Raw genomic sequence first — 21,079 nt, 5'->3', positions numbered from 1 at the left:
CATCAATCCCACTACAATCTCACCCGCCGCCATGAGTGCCAGCATCCAGACCGTCGAGTTCGAGCCCTTCCAGGACCAGAAGCCCGGAACGTGCGTCACAGCTTTGCTGCCCCGCCATCGTCTTTTACACGGATTGAATTGCTGACATTGGCGTGCCAATCCTCCAGTTCTGGCCTGCGAAAGAAGGTCGTCGTCTTCCAGAAGCCGCACTACAGCGAGGCCTTTGTTGCCAGCATTCTGCTGTCCATCCCCGAAGGCGCTGAGGGTACGAATTCATCTGTGTTTTGTTTCATCTGGCGCAAGATGCCATCGAGAAAAGAGGCCAAGCTAACACTCTCCCGTCTCTCCAGGCGCTTTCCTCGTCATCGGTGGCGATGGTCGATTCTGGAACCCCGAGGTGATCCAGCTGATTGCCAAGATCAGTGCCGCGTATGGCGTCAAGAAGCTTCTCATCGGCCAGAACGGAATCCTCTCTACTCCCGCAGCCAGCCATGTCATTCGCCTTCGCAAGGCGACGGGTGGTATTCTGCTCACAGCCAGCCACAACCCTGGCGGTAAGTCCCTCAAGCTTTGCCAGACTGAGCGTAAAAGGACAGTTGCTGACGACGGATGTTATTCGATCAGGCCCTACGAACGATTTCGGCATCAAGTACAACCTGGCCAACGGCGGTCCCGCTCCCGAGTCTGTTACCAACAAGATCTACGAGACGTCCAAGACCTTGACGTCGTATAAGCTTGCTTCCATCTCCGACATCGACATCTCCACTATTGGCACAACCACCTATGGCCCCCTCGAGGTTGAGATCATTGACAGCACCGCCGACTACGTCACCATGCTCAAGGACATCTTTGACTTTGACACCATCAAGAAGTTCTTCTCCTCCCACCCCGACTTCAAGGTCCTGTTTGACGGCCTCCACGGAGTCACTGGCCCCTACGGCAAGGCCATCTTTGAGAAGGAGCTTGGACTCACTGGTGCCACCCAGAACTGCATTCCCAGCCCCGACTTCAACGGTGGACACCCCGACCCTAACCTCACCTACGCCCACTCCCTGGTCGAGGTTGTCGACAAGAACAATATTCCCTTTGGTGCCGCTTCCGATGGTGATGGTGACCGAAACATGATTTACGGCGCCAACGCCTTTGTCTCTCCCGGAGACTCTCTCGCCATCATTGCCCACCACGCCAAGCTCATCCCCTACTTCCAGAAGAACGGCGTCAACGGCCTTGCTCGATCCATGCCCACCAGCGGCGCCGTCGACCTGGTTGCCAAGGCACAGGGCCTCACCAGCTACGAGGTCCCTACCGGCTGGAAGTTCTTCTGCGCCCTCTTCGACGCGAAGAAGCTGTCCATCTGTGGCGAGGAGAGTTTCGGAACTGGTAGCGACCACATCCGTGAGAAGGATGGCCTGTGGGCTGTCGTTGCCTGGCTGAACATCATCGCCGCCCTTGGTGTCCAGAACCCCGGCGCTACCCCCTCCATCAAGCAGATCCAGAAGGACTTCTGGACGCAATACGGACGCACCTTTTTCACCAGATACGACTACGAGAATGTCGACTCTGACGGCGCCAACAAGGTTGTTGGCGAGCTCGAGGCTTTGGTGGCCGACCCTAAATTTGTGGGCAGCACCATTGGCGGTAAGCAATTTACTCTTTTTACAACGAAATAACAGCATCAGGCTAACTCAATCGAACAGAGCGCACCGTCACCAAGGCTGGCAACTTCTCCTACACTGACCTGGATGGCTCAGTCTCATCCAACCAGGGCCTGTACGCCGGCTTCTCCTCTGGCAGCCGCATCGTCGTCCGTCTCTCCGGTACTGGCTCATCCGGCGCCACCATCCGCCTGTACATTGAGCAGCACACTAGCGATCCTTCCAAGTACGACCTTGATGCTCAGGACTTTTTGAAGGACGAGGTCAAGTTTGCTACTGAGCTGTTGAAGTTTAAGCAGCACATTGGCCGTGACGAGCCCGATGTCAAGACCTAAGCATCTGATCGTGTTGATGAATCCTCATTTATTATTTTAATTTGAAGCGTAGTGTTTGAAATGGGAGGGAGGGAATTAAAACTGCATGAGATTATGCCTAGCAAGAAATAGCTGTATTAAAAGCAATGAATTACAAAAAATTTTGAAGTTAAAATTTTTTTTTCAAGTCAGACAAATCATTACCCATAACAATAACGTGGTCATCAAACCAATTGACATGTCCATGTTTAAACAAATTTGGAGTCGTGAGTAGACGATTCATGAAATAAAAACACAACAAGTTAAAAACAAAATTCCTCGTAAAAGGTGATTGATTGTCTTCAGTAAACCTCTCATATGAACTTTTCTTTTTGCGGAAAATATCAAAACGCCATTCGCCAGAGCTGAAAGGAGTAGCCGGGCATCAGATTATCATTCGTATCGTCGTTAGAAAACTTTGTAGGAGATGTTGAGAGGGTATAAAAAACATATAAAATAAGATGGGAAACAAATAAAACTGACAAGCGTTGCTTGAGACGTTGTGTTTTTTTTTTTGTAAAAACCGATTAAAAAGAAGAAGGATAACAGGGTGGGTGAAATTAAGCTCTTGGGGTCGTTGGTCGAGATACCGCCCTGGGAGTATTTGGCCTTGGAGTGATGGGCCGCGAAGTATTCGGCTTAGTAGCTGGGGGAGAGAAGAGATCTTTGAAGCTTTGGGCAGCTATATGGAGAAGTGTTAGAAAAGGAGTTGGGATTAGGGGACAAGTTGAGATGTGTGTTTAGGACTCGACTTACCTTCTTCGTTGTAAAACTGAAGCTCGAATGCTCCGCCGGAACCCTTTCGCTGAGCTTGCTGCCGGTACTGCTGGCAGAAAACGTACAGCTGAATGTCAGCGAGGCGAACTCGTTTGCGGCTGACTCGCTTGAGCCAAGTGGGCGACGCGGATTGATGGGTTACTGCAAAGCGGCTGTTAGTCTATACTGATGCTTTGGTTCTTCTTTTTTTCTTAGATAAAGGGAAGGAAACATGGCATACCAAAAGCCGTCCAGACGGGACATTGGCGCAGCTCTCCCTCCCAAACGGCGACGTGGAGGCGGCGGCCGCCTGTATGCTTATCTTCGTAAACGATGAGTGAGTGCTTGAAGCCGTCGTCCAAGATGCACCTGAGTCGGAGATGTTAGCAACAAAGAACCATTTTGTGAAGAGGAATGAATGAGACTCACGCTTGGAAGAGCTTCCGTTCGCCTTTTAGAGTGTATTCCTTGGTTCCCAGTTGGATTGTTAGGGTGTTTCGAGACTTGAGAGCCAGAAAGGTGCAGTACATGAGAATGAGTTCTGAAATATCCCTGTTAGTAATGACCCGTTTATTGCGGCGCGAACACTATTGCGACTAAATACTCAACGCCTTGGGGTGTGAGCTGACATACCTTCCCAAGTCTGAAAGCGCAGTGTTGCCCAGAGTTTGGAGCAGTTTTCAGAGCGGCTCCATCTCTTGAACTGAATAGAATCATTCTCACGCTGAATACACAGCTCGTGCACGCCGCGGACTGAGAACCATGGTCCGCCCATGTAAAATGTCCGAAGAAGAAGGAATGGTGAGCCATCTCGTCCATCAGAATAGGCGATGAGGGAAATCTTGTCATCGTCAATGGGTCTAGAGTAGTCGTCAAATTAGCAAGGCTGCCATGATGGGCTGCTGGCATATCGCATTGCGTGGATAGATAGACCCTACCGTCTGAATAAAACCTTTGAATTGTTAGGGATGCTAAGATGGCCCCATGGCCGATGTGGTCCAAAAGACTCGGATCTGTCAAAATGTTCATGTTTGAATATACGCTTTCTTGTTGTAGCTACGGGGGAGGGGGGCTCTGATGACTTACGGGAGCTGGCTTTTTAGAGGTGACCGGGATGGCAGGGGCAGAGAAAAGATTTGCTCGGCCCAGTGAACAGACTGCATCAACACATGTAAGTGACATGTTAACATGTAAAAAAAAAGCAAAAATTCCTTACCGAGTCCATGTCTGCAGGTGGTATACTCCCATAGCGAACCAGAGGACCAGCCTGTATTGGAGGCGGAGCTATAGACAGTCTCTTGTTAGTATCGAGAGCAATTTTTTTCTGACGTGGTGAAATTAACTGCACATACGGATTCCTCTCGCTTCCCGCAAATTCATAATCTGCAGGCGGAAAGCTTCCATCATGTTGAGGTCGAAGTTGGGCGATCTTGATGTAACATGTCAGCAGCCTGGACTAAGACAAACGTCAGACGTCAAAAAGCATGTTTTGTTTACCTGGATAGCAAGTCCCGGATGGCAGAAAGATAATGGTTATACACAACAAACCGTTGCGGTAGTTGCAGACCGCCAGCCTCGTTGGTCATGTCGTGAAACATTGTTCGCCAGCGGTTTACCTTTGTCAATTTTCGGTTCTCATAGTGCGTTGTGATGTCCCGTAGAGATCGTGACATGCACGGCAGGATGGTATTAAGGGGATCCAGCACCAGCGGCACGCGGTCCTGGTGAACTTGGGACAGGTCGGCCAGCTCTCGTAGGATCAGGCTAGAGGTCTTGATCTCGTCGATGAGTGGCTTCAAATGCCGACGGTTCGGCTCTGGTATGGCGAGGAACAAGCCCTCGAGCCGCAGCCAGACACTATCTGACCTCTCCGCTTCCAAGCAGCATCCCTTGAGCAGGTGGGCGTCTACCAAGGACGCGGGATCCTCCTTAGGTGAACCAAGCTCCATGGTGTGATTAGAAAACATGTAGACGGAATATGACGACGGTGATAGTATTAATACGGATCGAAAAAAAGACGAATATTCCAAGAGGATCGCTGTGGCCTATCCAAGCATGGCCTGGTCCAGATGGAATAATGAATCGGGTGTACGGCGGATTAATGCGAGCCAAGCGGTAACCGGTCAACTCGATACCTTTTTTTCTTCTCTCTTCTTCTTCTACCAGGTCTCTCTCACAACAGCTGGCTAGCCGCTTCACGTTCCGGAGCCGGTGGAATTGGATTGGCTATTACAACAACCTCATACGATATACGATTCGTTGCACATGTGAGCCAACCGCAGGAAAGGGTTGGGGAGAATGGAAAAATAGAAAAAAAAAAGAGAAAAAAGACTGTGCCTCTCTTGTCAGTGGAAGACAGCCAGACAACGATCCGAAAGATTGGGTCGGAGCCAGATCAAATCGAAATGTCGGAGTGGCAGGGTGGACCGGTAGTTAAAGTCGGGGCGGGCGGGGGATGGAGAGCAACAAGAGGCAGAGCCATGCAACATCAAAACCCGGCATGGAGGGGCATCTATCTTCCCACGCTTGTGGCACGGAAAGCCGGTGGCAGCCCAATGCAAATGCATGGGATGGGGGGGAAAAGGGAGAAGATGCAGAGGAGGGAGAAGAAGAAAGAAGAACAAGGGCGTCACTCGCAACACCAACACCAACCGGCCTTGGGCCTTGAGACACGCACACGCACACACACACACACACACAACCGTACATACATTATGCAGCGTGCCAGCGTGTCCGGCATAGATTGATTGTGCTCCCTGCGTCAAGAAGTCAAGAGATACCTACAGTAGACCCAAGCAAGGCCGTGCAGCAGCAGCAGCAGCAGCAGCAGCAATCAGCATCCCATCGGATGACCAACTGGTGCATCGCCAGCAGCGCCAGCAGCCCAGTCAAGTCACCCCATGCTGCAAGTGGCGGGTTTCGACCCCGACCCAGGCGAGGCTCGCAGCAGCTCACAGCATGCCACGAAAGCAAGCGCAAGCGTGTGTCGACCCGACGGTTTGCGGTGCATTGGGCCGGCACTTGCATGGTCCCCGATGCAGCAAAGCATGTTCATGTTCGCACAAGCTGCGCACCATTGGCTCGCTTCGGGTGGAGAGCAACGGACGCTGGGCCAACAGATAGCAGCCGGGCATCTGATTGAGCGGTGATGCTGCGCAGTGATGTGATGATTTGTGGCTGGAGAATGACAATGGGCTCAACTTGTTGTTTTCGTGGGCTAACGGCCAGCAGGCCTCTTTTCCGTGGCCGCATGTTAGTACTAGCCTTGGTGACACCGACACCGACATACGAGTACTCGTACAGTACTGTACTGTAGTCGCAGAGCCGCCATTTGAGGCTGAGGAAGACGAGGGAGGATGAAGCGGAGAGTGTGGAGAGGAGAGCGACGCTTGCTTGGGGCGGCCCGGGCTTCCGTCCACCGGCCCTCTCCTCTCCCTTTTTTTTTGCAGCTATTCTCGCCCTCGTTGTTTTTTTCTCTCTTTCGCTATTCTCCCTGCGCTCATGTTGAGATTTGGCGTCGACGGAGGAGAGCTTCCGGGTTCCGGGGTCTTGAGGCTCCGCAGGCTTGGGTTGATCCGTGCCGGCTGCACACCGCCACCTCCACCGCCCATCCGAGGGAGAGCTTCTTTGTCGCACCAGCCACGTCGAAAATAGCTTAGTAACATGCAGCTCGAGTAAGAAGAGAGAGCTGTGTGAAGCATACTGAGGAGCGTTGGTACTCCGTAGTAATCACCAAATCCATCAACTCAAGTCATCAACGCTGGTAGAAAGAGATGTGACAAAAGAATGAGAGAGAAAGAAAGAAAGAAAGGAGACCAAGAGCATGTCATGTGTGGTTGCAATTGTCCATGTTTTACATTTTAATCTTGTCAATTCATGGCCGTGGCTTCATTGTTATTACGATGAATGAAGCTCACGCAAAAGTTAATTTGATATCGCATTGTAGCTCTGCCGGCCACTACCCCGTCCTCAATTACAAGAATGCGAGACCCTGTTCCGTTGAATTCCGGCACCTGAAAGCAAATAGTACGCAACCCATTCCGTGCATTCGTACAACACCGTCCTGCCCATAATACAAAGAAATCGACATCACCAGCCTGGGCCTGTCATGTTCGGCTAAGCAAGGCGAGCGGCCCATTGCCATTAATCCTCAGCCCAATGCTTCGTGAATCATTGCAGAAAGAATCATCTAAACCATGATTCCGAATTTTCCACCATGGCAAATCCCCCGCTTACGATGAGTCCTCTTCCTGGTCGGCCTGTCAAAGTCAAAGTCAGCATTCATCTTGATGCCATTCAATGGGGCTGAGCGAAAGCGCGTACGTTGTAAGCCTGCTTCTCATCCTCATAACGCTTCTTGTCGGCGGCAGCCTTGGCCTCATAGGGGGCACGCTGCTTGTCATTCAGGGCCTTCCACCGCTCACCGAGCAGCTTGCCAACCTGGCCGAATGAAATGCCGGGGTTCTCCTCACGGACGTTCTCACGCTGCTCGTTGGCGAAGAACATGTAGGCGGAGAGACCGCGCTTGGGAGCGTTGGGGTCTGGGGAATAAAGTTAGCCACATGCCACAAAGTTATCGACGATTACAAGACCACATACCCTTCTTGCTGCGCTTCTTGCCACCATCCTTGGCGCCACGCTTTCCTGCTGCAGCCTTGGGCATTTTGGCTATGTGGTTTCTAGAATGGAGTTAGTCGGGCCATGTTCTTCAATGAGATGAAATGAAAATTGAGTGAGTGGTGGGTGAAGCGAGAGAGTGACAAAAGCAGAACGCGACCAAGTAGAGATAGCCACTAAGCTTGATTGCAAAGGTAAAACGAACGACATGGCGGAAGTGGGCTGTGTAGAGGTAGAGGCATTGAGGTAGAGGGGTAGCTCTGCTTGGTGCAGCTCGATGAGCTAGGCATGAGGCAGCAGGTGAGGACACCAAAAGTGCAATTGAGGCTGCTTGCGCGGGTGAAAGAGGGTTTGAAGCTCAAAAAAGTGCTTTGTGAGGCCATCTCCATACTCTGAAGAATTTTTATCCCGCAGACGAGCGTGGCTGCGATGTCGAGCTTTTCACTCTCCAAATGCGACCGCGCAAGTCAGAGCGCGCGTGTTGAAGATGGGCAGGGGAGCTGTGCTGTGCTGTGCTAATGGGGAAGAGCAAGAGTTGCGTCTCGAGGTGCAGAGCTGCATCACCAAGAGCAACGCTGCGAGGGCAAAAATGAAGCTCAAAAACAACTCAAAAACACTCGGGACCAGCTAACTGGGTGCAGTGCACGAGGCAAAAGACGTGGTTGCTGGTGACCTGGTGCTTGGCTGTGATGCGCGGCGAAGTCAAGGTACTCACCAGATAGGCGCGTTGTGTTGCGACGAAGACGCGGGTGCAGTTTGTATGGGAGGATTTTGTATGGGAGAATTTGTATGGGAGAGGGAGAAGGGGAGCGAGTCTGTATGGGGGGAGGGCCAAGCAGCCTTTTTACTATGGGCGAGTGATTGTGAGTGCGGGCTGCGGAGGGACGCGCGCACGCGCCGAACGGCCTAAAAAGCTACCACCCACACACTCTCTCCTTCGCCCACGCTCTCACTTTTTTTTTTTTTTTTCCCTCCTGGAGGGGTGACAGTTTTCTGGGCTTGGGGTTGGGGGGTGGTGCTGGGTACCTGCGACCAGTGCCAGTATGTGCCTCGCTGGCCCGGCAGCGGTACCTGCTGTACTGGGTACGAAGCGCTACGACGGAGGTACTCGTACTCATATGGAGCACGCAGGACTGGGCTGCTAGACTCTAGTAGGGTCCGGAGCGCTGCAATAGGCGGCACTATGGGCGCTGGGGACAAGCGGCTGTTTGCACTGGGCACACACTGGGCAACACACACTGGGCACGGGGTATGTTTGCCGACAGCAGGTACTCGTACCTGCTCCCTGGAAATGCCTAGTGTCTGAGTACCTGCTGCAGCGACGTTTGAGGTAACAAGCAACAGCAACGCAGACGATCCATTTTGATCCAATTTGCTGTGCTGTGCTGTGCTGTGCTGTATTCGGCGAGGCGAGGCGAGGCGAGGCGAGAGGCGACTTCTGCTCTTCTCTGCTCCATACAGCCTCTACCTATGCTCCATACAGCCATACACTGCCATACAGGTACTAATAGAGGCATTGATTTGATCAAATGTTGTCTCGCCTAACGGCGCTGCAGGACCAATTCGCACGAGTACATACAAGCAAGCATGGATGCATCGAGCTTTTCCCGCAATGCCTGCACTTGCACCGCAACTGCGTGTAGGTGGCTCCTCTCCTGCCTGCACTTGGACCTGTCCATACGTTGTCCGTTCTCCGCAGTGCAAATGGCAGCATGCATGCCGCTTGACTTGGGTCTCGACTCGACCTCGGATCGCAAGTACGGAGCAGCAGCAGCTTATACCAGTACGAGTACAGACAGGCCAGGGAGATGGATATGGCAACCTATGTAAGGTATGGATCTCCAAGCATCTCTGGCTAGTACGAGCATGTTCTTTGCCATTGATCATCAAAAGCTAAGTAGATACCTTGGTTGAAGAGCCAACAAGGTTTCAAGCATCCTACCTCAATACTCATGTACTCGTAGCTGAAGAAGAAACCCGGCGCCACATGGGCATTTCGTCAGTATCTTGCGGCGCTGCTTCGTATCAGTGACCTTCAGTTGGTGATCCGCGCAAGCCTCGCGCGTCCATCTTCTCCTAGCTCAGCAACAGGCTGTCGTCATGGATGCTCCTGTTTTTTTGTTGAGCCAAGTTAGCAGCAGCAGTCACAGGCAAGGTGCTTGCTTGGTCTGCTGATTGCGCAATACTGTACAGGTACAAGGCCTGCTTAGCCTTCCCCTCTCAAGGACAGTCCACGCCCTTTGTACCCCATCGTCCGCTTTGCAAATCGCACTGTGTACTTACGACTGCACCAACCCTCCCTCATCCTTGAAGTGGCTGCGCTTGTACTCTCTCACCGGAGCGAATCCACCAAGCTGCCTCTCCCCTGGACTTGGGACTTGGCCGTAGGAAGCTCTTGGTATCGCTTCCTCCATTCACAACCCACGTCAAGCCAGGTATCTGGTGCCCTTTTCCCTTTTCCCTCCCTCTACGGAGCATCGCTGCTCCATACTCCTAAAACGCATTGGCAGATCAATGCTACTGCTGCTGGTACTGCTGCTGCTGCTAGTACTACTGACACCCTCCTTGTAGTCTTCTGGGCTGGTGCCACACCTCGACCGCGACTCTCCATTAGCAACCTACTGTACCCATGTTTTCGCCGGATGCGCTGCGAGGCGAGGGTGAGGGGACTCGATGGTACAGCCAATTCCGGCGGTAGCACGGAGTACCATTCGCAGTAGGCTGGATTGGAAGGTGCGGAGTACCACATGAAATGAGGCTTGCCCATGCGTGTACTCGCACACCAAAAGTCTCTCTCCCCCTTGATGCTAACTGTGAGTGCATGTACGAGTACTAGCAGTTGAGAGATGTTTGAGCTGGGACAGACCGAAGACTGCGTACGTGGTTTAACAAATACTCCTCTGACAAAGTACGAGGTACATTCTACGCATCGCAGAAAAATAGGCCGTATACGATGAATTGCCCCTTGTTGCCCTGCACCTCGCACATCTCCAGCTGCTGTGCTACCGGTTCGAGTACGAGTACCTACTTGCATCGCTGCTACTGAATCGGCTTACTGTAAGTCTCAAGTCGGCTGAACGCGGCCCTTATTGGTGTTTGACATGCGGACGAAACAACGGAGTACAAGTACTCGTACTTGCGCAGGCAGATTGCTATGTGCGCCAAACAAGGTCAAGTTACATGACCAGCTGCATGCCTTTTGACACGCGGAAATTGAGACTGGACGGCCGCAACTCTCGCAAGAGGTACCTTATTTACGACATGCTGGTACTCGGTACCATTGGAGCATTGGTTTGATTTCAAAGGAGCCGTGGAAATTACTATGGGTGGCCCTGCAAGGCCCTTCTCGCACTCCTCACTCCTCACTGCAACACAGGCTCGCATTGGCGTGCCAGAGAGTTGCGCCGACTGCTGCCAAAATTCTTAGCGCGGAGCCCATCCTTCTGCCTTTCCCCTCACACTGGTCTCACGATTTAAACTGGGGCGTCTACTGTACGAGTACTCGGTCTCCTTTGCCACATGTTGGCTGCTCTGGATGGCATTGAACCCTCTACATACTCGGACTGGTAGGTGCTGCTAGAGGGATGCACTGTACGAGTATGAGTCTTATGTCCGTATTCTGCGACACGGTTTGCTTCTGGTCTGGCAGCAGGGCGCCGGCGCAGGCAAGGAGACGAACGGGCTGCCGCCTGAGTCCGGACTTGCATCTTCTCGAAGCATTGATTATGATTACCTATTGAAGCGAGTTGCGGCAACCAAGCGTACCGGGGAGCTGACCATGGACAGCTACCTACGAGTACTACTACTACTAGCTTGAGCTCTTTTGCTGCTGATTGCTCCATCGGCTGTTCCGTAGTGCTACCTCTGTCAAGTGCGACTACTGGTGCTCGTTGTCGGTATTATTTGGGTCCTTCGTCCTCCGTACCGCACGCGGCAGAAACCTTGGCTACTGTACCAATATTGCAAGCACTGGGCTTATTTCGCCCAGACCCGGTTGCATACAGACTGGAGTGCATATAAGGTACCTGACGAACCCCCTCGTGCTACCTCGATGCTTTCTAGGGATATGTACTTGCTGCAAGTTGTTCCTCGGTGGTCAAGATAAAGACGCTCCGATAAACAAGCCACCCTTTTTGCTCTAGGCATTGTCACGAGCATGCATAAAAAGCCAAATCAAGGGACTGCAAGTACTTGTATGACTTGGGCTGGGCACATATGGCTTACAGGTACATCCAGCAAAGATGGAGCGGCGGAGGACTCGGAAGGTTCAAGGTTGTCACTGCAGGCTATTGAAGGGTGTACTTGTAGTGTTGCATGACGAAATGTACCGTCATACGACTTTTGCAAGTACTGGTACTTTGCCCTTAGTACCTTTTTCCTACACACCAAGCGCGAAACAGGGACGACTCGCCCCCTCCCAAGATAAGGGACCGCCAGTTTACCAGCAGCACTGTGGCTAGCAGTACCGCTCCGTACAGGTCCTCATCCATTGATCTCATAGTACGAGCACAGGTAATAGGTGATGGACCGAGAAGGAGCACAGGCGCATTGATTCGGCCTGTGACACGGAATAATACGGACAACGCAGCTGAGATGAGGGCGAATCCTGCTGCTGGCTGACGAACGGGATTGGGAGGCTTTTTTCGATCAATGCTTTGCTTTGAGACGTACGGAGTAACGCGTACTGTGCGCATGTATTCGTACAGCCAATGCAGCTCCAAGCAAAGCAAGCATGGGACCAAGGTAAGTTAAGGCATGCTACTGATGCTGCCAGGTATTACGAGTACAGGAGAGGAGCAATTGATCCAGGTAGCATTGATGGATGAGCAGGGAAGAGACGATGGCGGCAAGCCAAAACGAATTCATGTCTTATGAGCCTGTCCTGCCCAAAGCACATTCCGGACCGGGTGCGTACAGCCAGTTGTTGCGAACACAGAGAGGCTGGCCAGCCATTCCGACGCCTGCGGCATTCCGATGCGGTATGTACGAGTATGAGCGAGTAACTCGTACAGTATCGGCATTGAGACCAAAGCAGAAGCGCGGCAATACTACATGCAGGTACCTGCAATCACCGCTCACCGGCTATGAGCGTCGAGGTCATCCGCAGCTGGCAATAAAGCCGCAGCTGCAAAAATGTCCCAGTTCGTGTACAAGGACAGTGGCGCGAGCTGGGTGCCTGTACGAAGTAACTCTCGTACCAGCAGGACTGGGCGTGCGGATACGGATACACTGGGCTGCTAATTTTCTGGTACCTTAGTACGGAGTAAGGTAGGAGGAGCTCGGATGCCTGTTCACGCAAGAAGGAGCCGTTTTTATTTATTTTTTCTCTCAATGGCAAAGTAACTCCCCGGCCAGCTAGATACTGTGTGGTACAAGCCTCGACCCGGTACAAGCCTCGACCCTGGCGCATTCAAGCCAAATGGGGGAGCCCTTTGCTTTGCTTTTTTGCTTTTTCTCCCTTCTCGCACTCCCCACGCACGCCTCTGCAGAGGAAGGGCCAAAAAAACAATGCCTGTAATTAGGTAGTGATGCTACTGCAGCGCTCCACTCAAACATCAACATCGCCCTTTACGCGTGAAAATCAACAAATCAACCAACCGGCACGCTGCGTGCCTTGTATTAAAGGGGACGGGACGGCATCTGTCGCGATTAACAGCCAAAGGGCGCAGTCGCAGTCGCAGTCGCAGTCGCAGTCGCAGTCGCAGTAACATTGAAGTCTCAGCTTTCCATCCTTCTTCCTTCTCGAAAAGAGCCCAATGACAAGCTGCCAGGCATCATCACGTGGCTCCCTTCAGCAAGGTGGGTGGTCATAGCTCCCACGCAAGGTACCGCTCAACCCGCTCCAGGGCTCTCAATTTCGTCTCCGGCTCCAATCATGTACGAGTACTAACGGAGTAGGCATGCTCCATACTCGAGGCTTGTTTTCTTTTTTTTTTCCTTGCCCCTGGCCTGGCCTGGACTGTCAGCTGGTCGTGGTTCTTCTGATCTTGCACCGCGGTTTTGACCAGGAGACTGATTAGTCATGCGTATATATTGCACGAGGCTCTCGATCCCGCCTGCTTCCTTTAATATTTCGCCCCACGCGGCCAGAGGCGCGTTTCGATGCATGTTGGGACGTCGCGCCTCCAAAAGCGTTGGACACTTATTGTATGGTTTGCAGCAGTCTCTTCATCTTGTGAGATCGTATTCGAGGTGTTGTCTTGTAGTGGAACTACATGCGTTCGTCTGACACGCATCGATCCAAGATGGCCAAACCCTCCGGGATAAGACAAAAGTAAAATGAAGCAGCTCTTGTTTGCTTTTGCGTCTTCTTAGTCTTCATCTTCGGGATCTAGAACGATATTGCGCAAATCTTCGTCTCCTGCCCAATCAACGCCACTACCGGCAATGATGCCACTAGCTACACCCTTCATGACCTTCCACCGCTGCCTGCTCGACTTGACTTCCCTCGTCAACTTGTCCATTTCTCGCTGAACTTGGGGACTGTCCAGCCGGATGGCCTTCTTTTGCTTGGCCTGCTCTGCAAGCTCAAACAGCTGCTCCGTAAGCTTCACGTTCTCGCGGCACATGCGTATACTCTGCACCTGGACGCTGCTCAGGTCACGGCGCAGCTTTGTCCTGCTCTCTGCGTGCTTGGCCACTGAAATGGACGTTTCGTCCCTTTCCTGCACGTATGGGAAGAGATCTCTGCGCACTGGGTCAGCAGGGGGGGAAACAACCATGGACTCAGCTATGATGATACGTGCCGCTCTATGGGGGATGCCTGGGTGCCGCTGTGGACTGCCTTGAGGATGGGGTTTGCGACCATTACTGCTTCAATTGCGTCGTTTCGTAGTCTGTATCTTGCTCTCGCGGTGAGAAGTGCGTTCTGTGCCGCCGTGAGATCCTCGTCACCTTTTGCGCCTGAGAAATCCAACAACGTCCGGGTGAGCAAAGTGACTTTTTCCATCGGCGCGCCTGGCATGTGAATGTGACCTTACCGGCCTGCTGCGCGTTGATGATGGCGATTTCAAGCCGTAACTCCTGTAGCTTGTCGTACAACTCCAGCACTCTCGTCTCATCTTCGGAGAGGGGCAGATGCGATTCACCGCCGTCTACACCGGTCATGGCCTCGTCGACCTCACTCATCTTGGCGGTGAATGGCGCTGGGTCGGTCAAAACGCTGTGTCTGGCTGGCTTGTTCGATGCTTCGAGTATTATTGCTGACTTGGGATTCATTTGTGGCGCGCCATACTTTCCGCACGACCAGCCACAGCGGCCCGGCTTATCTAATGTGCTGGCTTTCCCTGTAAATCCAATGCGTAATGCAGGGCCGCCCCCCAAAGCCGCTACAAAAAGTCACAAGGCACCTGTCACACTACCCAGTATCTAAATGTCGCTGATAAGGCAGAGAGCATCTTCGGCATCATTTTGGGTTGGCAGCCTGTGCCGTCCAACGACCTTTGAGGTGGCGCGCTTCGGACGTCTTTCCCCTCTGCTCCTGAGAACCGCGACTTGACTGCAGCTCGGCATTCGATCATCCTATCCTAGATAACGCTTTCATATGAACTTCGGCTCAGCGCCGCTTTGTGCTTGACGGGAGATGTCTTGGGATGGCTACACAGGTGTTGATTGCCCATACGGGCCAGCGGCTGGAGGTCGATACCACGCAGTTCTCCAGGTATTTGCTGCTCTCGTCTGCTTTGCCAGGCGCGTGAACTGACTGATTGCTGTAGTCTTGACGACTTGAAGTCGTGGGTAGCTCGGAATAGCGCCGTGTCGTTGCAGCATATCGTTGTCTTGACCCCCCAGGGCCGCAGCGTCAAGTTGGCAAACCTTCACACAGAGGTATGTGGTAGCCATGGGCTCTCCCTTTTGCATCCTTGGTTTGGTAGGCTAACGCTCCCCCCAAGAAGGAGATATACGTCTACGATATCCGTGTCACGCAGCCGTCCGCTGGCAGTGCGTCATCGCTCATCTCCGAGGCATCGCTGCCTCGGCGCCAGTCTATCCCCAACGCCCCGAACTCGATCGACGATATCCAAGCAATCACGTCATGGCAGGAATTATGCAAGGAGCGTCGCAATTGGGCGACGCGTATCATGGAGGACTGCGACCAATTGAACGCGGCTGCGCAGGCCCGATACGACGAGATAGACGTCATGATCAGGTGCCTGGATGCCGCCGTCACCAATGTCGAGATAAGCGTCAAACAGATTGAGCCAAAGTACAACGAACTGAAGAAATGGGTTACGCCGGCCCTGTCGGAGCACGAGCAGCTGGTTTCATCCTGGGATCGTTATCTTGATCTGGCCCGGAGCATACCGATAGCTTCAGGCTTGGTCAAATTCATGACCCGCGGCCAAGTGAACAAGGCCGACCCTACACTGGAAGATCTAATCGAGTTGGAAACGGCCAACAAGGCCGGCAAGTTGGCTCCTACGGCGCATCGGCGGTTCAGCCAAAAGGCCAGCGAGCTAGATGGAGCCGCGACCCAGATGTACCAAGGGTTGGAAACTCTTATTGGCGAGTTTAATTCTTTGATGAATAGATCTCTGTTGGGCCACAGCACCGATTCTTCGCAGCTCATGGAGGACATTGAGGCGGTGGCCAAACAAATCGACTCAGATTACCGTACAGCCCTCAATTATGGCAACTCACAGCGAGACTTGGCTCAGGCTTCAAAGACGGCCTCGATTCACACCGAAAGACTTGTCCCAACCCTCCGAAAACGAGCAAAGGAGATGGATGAAATGGCTCAGTATGCGACACAAGCGCGAAATGCTATTGCGGCGGATTCTGTAAGCTTTATGCGGAACATTACGGAAATCACCTCCCTGCACAGCAGTGTCAGGAACCAAATCAATGTCCTGAATCAATCCGAAGATGACATGACAACATTCGACTACCTGCGACTCATCCAGCAGCTGCCATACATGTACGCCTCCTTCATGGTCGAGGCCATCCGAAGGCGAGAGTGGATCGACAAAGTCAAGGCTGACTCTTCAACGCTTGCCAACGAGATGGCCTTATTCCAGGACGAAGAATCGAAGCGTCGTAAGAAGTGGCAAAAGATGGTTGGCAGCATGTATGGGCCAGGACTCGATACCAATGTTATGGGTCTCGAGGTGAACCTGCGGGGTGAAGATATTCCCTGGCCCTCCATTGGGAAGCCCGAGTTGGAAGAGTTTCTTCAACTACTGCAGGAGCGAAATACGGACCAAGAGATCGTCAATGATGTTGCTAAGCTCCTCCAAGAGCTCTCTGCCCCCACCAAACAGCAATCCAAGAGACTCAAGGCATTCAAGAACGGCAGCGTGCACGAGGCAGCTCTGGGGAGAAGTGGGCTCTTGATTCGCGGCGATGACGATCTCATTGGCTCCCTGCAAGATGAAAAGCTCAGGCTGGAAAACAAGCTCAAGACAGCCGACAGCAGAGTACGCCGCCTTGAGGATCTTCTGCACCGGCAGAGCCAAGCCTCGCGCCCTGGTAACCTGTTTCCGCTGCAAGGGCAGAACGGGCATTCGAGACATAATTCCATCTCATCAATCAAATCAGCCCGCGTTGAAGATCGACCACCGTTATCGGATGGGACGGAACAGCTGTCGCAGCGGATAGCGCAGTTGGAGAACGAGCTTCGCGAAGAAAAGAAGCGCTCGGCGGACTTCCAGAAAGACCTTGACAATCGCGTCAACGAGAGAGATGACATGAGAGATAGGATCGAAGAAGTCAACTCGACGAAGAAGGATCTCCTTGAAAACATGGAAGCCCTGAAGCGCGAGTTTCTGGACGAGAGAATCTCCTTGGAGAATGAGATCAAGACGCTCAAGGCCCGGCTGGAGGATACGGAGGAAGAGATGGATCATTTTGGGGAATCGCGGGAGAACGAAAAGGCCAATTTCGACGAGAAAATCCAAGCCCTCGAGGCGGAGATTGAGCGAGCCAACAAGGAACGGAAGGACGATATGCTCAAGTCCCAGGGCCAGGTTGAATTCTTACGCAAAGAGACGCAGATGCAACGGGATCAGCTCGATGCCTCCGAGCGAAGACTTCGTTCTGTACGCGAAGAGGCCCGACTTACCTCCAAGAAGCTCGAATCAGTGGAGGAGAGTGCGGAATCTCGACTCGAGTGGCTAAAGAAGCTGTATGCCGAGCTGTCGCCAGACACGGCCATGCCAACTGACGAGGCTGACCTGACCGAAGCTCTCATCTCCAATGCCGCTGATATCATCGAGAAGGTGCGGAATTCTGGAAGCACCGCTTCGCTCTTAAGATCTGAGCTTGACAAAGCCACCAACTCAGCCAAGGAGCTTCGAGCCGAACTGACGCAGATGAAGGAAAACCTCTCGTCACAAGAGATGTCTACGATGCACGCTCGTGAGAACCTTGCTGAGGAAAAGGCCAAGGTAACCGCCTTGGAACGCGAAGTGACGGAGAGCAGGGAGGAGCTGAACCAGCTCCGAAGCCAGCTATCCGATGGTGAGACTGGATCTGAGATGCTCCGCAAGAAGCTCGAGAAAGAGGAGAAGAAGGTTACGGAGCTCTCAGAAGAGGTTGCCTGGCGACAGTCCCAGGTTGGCAGCCTTGAAGAAGAGTCCCGGCTCTTCAAGCAGAGATTTGAAGATGTCCAGTCGAAGCTATCCGCGCTTAGCGCGCAATACGAAGCGCGCGACGGACGAACCAAGGACCTAACACAGAGGCTCTACTCTCAGAATGACCGTCTAACCAGACTTCTGGAGCGGGTAGGCTACTCCATCAGTCGAGATGCGGGCCAGATGGTGATCACAAGGGTGTCTCGATCTGACAAGCTTGCTGCAAATCCCAACGACTCTTCGGACCCCGGTTCTTCCCTTCGCCGGTCGCTTAGCCTAGGTGGTCGTGCCATGACTGATAGTTCCGATTTAGAGCTCCTCTACTGGGTTAGCAACGCAGACCCTACAGTTGAGGATGAGAAATACCAGGCCTTCATGGAGAAGCTGGGCACGTTTGATACCGACCTGTTTTCCGATACGTTATATCACAGAGTCAAGGAGGCGGAGCACAAGGCACGAAAATGGCAACGGGAAGCTAGATCATACAGAGACCGGGCGCACAGCTTACAAAAGGACTCTCATAACAAGATTGCGTTTAGGAACTTCAAGGAGGGTGACCTGGCACTTTTCCTCCCGACTCGAAATCAGCAGGCGGGAGCCTGGGCAGCCTTCAATGTGGGATTCCCGCACTATTTCCTCCGCGAGCAAGACGCTCACCGACTTCGTCACCGAGAGTGGCTTGTTGCCCGAATCTCCAAAATCCAGGAGCGTGTCGTGGATCTTTCCAAGAGCCTACAGCCAAGCAACGAGACTGACTCGAATGATGAGGAGAATGACAACCCCTTCCAACTGTCAGATGGCTTGCGATGGTATCTCATAGACGCCCAAGAGGACAAGATAGGGGCACCCACAACGCCCGGGATGGGTAAATCAACCGTTGCCGCCAATAACGTCGAGGCCACGGCTAATATTCAATCCCACGCAGCCAAGGGGAAAGGGAGGAGTCGGGACAGTATAGCGAGCATCGAGGGTATTAACAAGACTCTTTCCAAGAGCCTAGAGAGCCGTCGAAGCAGCTCGGGGTCTAAGAAAGCCCTGCCGTTCCACATCAGTGGCGGAACAGCCCTGTTGAAGAACAGTGCGCTGGCGAGCGAGACCAACTCTCTTCGTGCCGCTCCTCCCGACACACCGACAGCCACAAGCCCGGTCCAGGGTAGTGTCCTCAGTGCTGCTACCAATACCGATGGTGGGCAACGAGGCGGCGAGCCGTCTGCGCAGGACAAGTCGGGAAAGGCCCCCGAGGTACGAGCCGTTGACTCTCTACTTGGGCCCTAGGTCACTGATCGGTTCGTGACAGCCACAGCCACAGCCTCACAAGAGCAATCGGCGTAAGAGCTCTGTTGCTTTCAGCCCGATGAAGAGCTCCGGTTTGTGGGATCAGCTATGGAGCATGGACTATAGCTACGAAAGCACGCCTAAGAAGAGGTGAAGTTGATGTTGGAGTATTAGGTCATATCTGGGGGGAAATATGGAGTTGTGTGATGGAAGGCGCGGCGGTGATAGTTGGACACCTGCGGGCATTAATTCTTTTTAATCATGGGCATTGATTTTAATTTAGTTCATTAACGGGGCTTGTCTTTTTTTGGTACGTCTTCTTTCGCGGGCGTTTGGGAAGGATTTCAGGTCGGATGCCGTAGTTGTCGTAGATTTCACTTACAAGACAACTCGGATTCTAGGGAGGGGTCAGCTAGGTAATTGTAGATTGTACTAGAAAGCGTGTGAGGTAGACAACATAGTCGAGGCGTGATGGATTAGGTAGTTTGGGGGTCATTGATAAGGATGCTGTTGATTTTGAAAGTGTGGTTCCTTCTATGTGGTGTGATTGTTTGGTTCTCATTAATCCTAAGTTCACAATATAGGGCGTCAATGAGGGTGGAGTTGGTGGTGAGGATGTACCCTGTACTTTGGGCCTAAACTGATTCAGCTAACATCACGTTGGTTATGAGGGCAAAACTTGCCCAGAGAATCCACCATCAACCACACCTGAACCAACCACCGCCAAACGAAGCTAGGTTTTAAGAGCATCAACAGACTTCCCTGTCTTTCTAAACATGTGACAGCCATTCCGGAGCTGATGGAGCTTCTTCACTCCTCTGGATCTGCAGGCAACATGTCGAGATCGCCATCTTTGCCGCCCGAACTGCTGCTCCTCGTTGTCGAAGCAGTGCTGCCGCCAAACCCACACCAGCTGCTGCCAGCCTCCCACATCTCGACCAGGACGCTGCTGGCGCTGGCGAGGGTATCGCGGGCAACATACGCGCAGGCCACGCGGCTCCTGCGGCAGCGCTGCGTGTTTGTTGACTCGGGCCGGCGGCTGGCGGACCTGCTGCTGTGCATGCCGCGGCTGGTGCCGGGCTTGCCCCCCGTGCTGTCGCTGCGGCACATGACGGCGCTGTACATTGCGCCGTTTGGGCCGTCGCTGGACGACCTGCCGACGGCGGCGTGGGTGCGGGAGCTGTTCTGCGAGGTGTGCGAGACGCTGCGGCGGCTGGTGGTGGAGATGCCGTTTGGCAGCCTGGACCCCTTGGAGGACCACCTGAGCGTGCGGCGGACGCTGCGGGACGGGTTCGAGCAGCTGCACCGGCTGGAGGAGTTTGCGTGCGTGGGGGAGTACCCGGCGCTGAGCGTGCCGCCGGACGGGCACACGGACGTGTGGAGGCTGTGGCCGGAGCTGAGGCGGCTGGTGCTGTTTGATGTGCCGATGGATAGTCACTGGCTGTGGTGGGACATTGCGACGCTGCCGAAGCTGGAGCACGTGGTGCTGGCGAGGCCGGTGAGGCTGGACAGCGTGAATCTCAAGGACGAGTACTTTCACAAGCTGCCGAGGGAGGACGCGAGGCTGGGCAGGGAGATTAAGGTTGTGTTGATGGACCTGGTGTATGATTTGGGGGTCGTGAGGACGGAGCGGTGGGGGGAGATTGATCCGGAGGAGAAGATGACGGTGGAGGTGTTTGAGGTGCCGTTGCCGTTTTATGGGGATGAGACGCCGTTGGAGTTGGTGACGGAGTGGGCGAGGAGGGGGGCGTTGGATGGGAGTGTTTGGAGGTTGGATGGGACGAAGGTGAGGCAGGAGGATGGTGGTGATGGGTAAGACGAGGATGTGGATGAGGATGTGAGGACGAAGACG

At 53.3% G+C, this 21,079-nt stretch overlaps 7 protein-coding genes and 1 pseudogene across 8 annotated transcripts; 3 read left to right on the top strand and 5 right to left on the bottom strand.

Moving 5' to 3' along the window:
• Positions 1-31: 31 nt before the first annotated feature.
• M431DRAFT_76132 (hypothetical protein) lies at positions 32-1,990 on the top strand (the record flags this gene model as incomplete). The annotated part of the gene is made up of 5 exons (XM_024922429.1): positions 32-90; positions 168-265; positions 351-554; positions 625-1,638; positions 1,698-1,990. The coding sequence occupies 5 exons, from the start codon at positions 32-34 to the stop codon at positions 1,988-1,990; spliced, it is 1,668 nt and encodes a 555-aa protein (XP_024778984.1).
• A 578-nt stretch (positions 1,991-2,568) lies between these two features.
• Positions 2,569-4,713, bottom strand: M431DRAFT_73996 (hypothetical protein; the record flags this gene model as incomplete). Its single annotated transcript, XM_024922178.1, has 10 exons — positions 2,569-2,690; positions 2,765-2,926; positions 3,006-3,133; positions 3,194-3,305; positions 3,398-3,624; positions 3,703-3,777; positions 3,851-3,921; positions 3,981-4,048; positions 4,117-4,193; positions 4,262-4,713. 10 exons carry the CDS (start codon positions 4,711-4,713, stop codon positions 2,569-2,571), a joined length of 1,494 nt encoding a protein of 497 aa, XP_024778983.1.
• Positions 4,714-6,720: 2,007 nt separating this feature from the next.
• Positions 6,721-7,444, bottom strand: M431DRAFT_504221 (hypothetical protein). The gene is made up of 3 exons (XM_024918436.1): positions 7,364-7,444; positions 7,088-7,305; positions 6,721-7,023 (listed from the first exon to the last, which is right to left on the bottom strand). Exons 1-3 carry the CDS (start codon positions 7,425-7,427, stop codon positions 6,997-6,999), a joined length of 309 nt encoding a protein of 102 aa, XP_024778982.1. The 5' UTR covers positions 7,428-7,444; the 3' UTR covers positions 6,721-6,996.
• Positions 7,445-8,018: 574 nt separating this feature from the next.
• Positions 8,019-8,291, top strand: M431DRAFT_76187 (hypothetical protein; the record flags this gene model as incomplete). The annotated part of the gene is made up of 1 exon (XM_024922436.1): positions 8,019-8,291. A coding segment is annotated over one exon (273 nt), but the record flags the coding sequence as incomplete, so codon positions are not given.
• On the bottom strand, positions 8,019-8,672 carry M431DRAFT_544680 (annotated as a pseudogene; the record flags this gene model as incomplete). The annotated part of the gene is made up of 1 exon: positions 8,019-8,672. A coding segment is annotated over one exon (385 nt), but the record flags the coding sequence as incomplete, so codon positions are not given.
• A 2,959-nt stretch (positions 8,673-11,631) lies between these two features.
• Positions 11,632-12,224, bottom strand: M431DRAFT_299196 (hypothetical protein). The gene has a single exon (XM_024914147.1). It carries the CDS (start codon positions 12,073-12,075, stop codon positions 11,746-11,748), a length of 330 nt encoding a protein of 109 aa, XP_024778980.1. The 5' UTR covers positions 12,076-12,224; the 3' UTR covers positions 11,632-11,745.
• Positions 12,225-13,692: 1,468 nt separating this feature from the next.
• On the bottom strand, positions 13,693-14,509 carry M431DRAFT_75611 (hypothetical protein; the record flags this gene model as incomplete). Its single annotated transcript, XM_024922361.1, is given in 4 exon segments — positions 13,693-14,066; positions 14,108-14,111; positions 14,124-14,275; positions 14,302-14,509. The coding sequence occupies 4 exon segments, from the start codon at positions 14,507-14,509 to the stop codon at positions 13,693-13,695; spliced, it is 738 nt and encodes a 245-aa protein (XP_024778979.1).
• Positions 14,510-20,062: 5,553 nt separating this feature from the next.
• M431DRAFT_76097 (hypothetical protein) lies at positions 20,063-21,043 on the top strand (the record flags this gene model as incomplete). Its single annotated transcript, XM_024922428.1, has 1 exon — positions 20,063-21,043. One exon carries the CDS (start codon positions 20,063-20,065, stop codon positions 21,041-21,043), a length of 981 nt encoding a protein of 326 aa, XP_024778978.1.
• Between the last annotated feature and the right edge of the window lie 36 nt (positions 21,044-21,079).

Source organism: Trichoderma harzianum (assembly GCF_003025095.1).
Source record: "Trichoderma harzianum CBS 226.95 unplaced genomic scaffold M431scaffold_2, whole genome shotgun sequence".
In the NCBI taxonomy this organism is placed as follows: Eukaryota; Fungi; Ascomycota; class Sordariomycetes; order Hypocreales; family Hypocreaceae; genus Trichoderma; species Trichoderma harzianum.
This window is presented reverse-complemented; position numbering and strand designations above follow the sequence as displayed.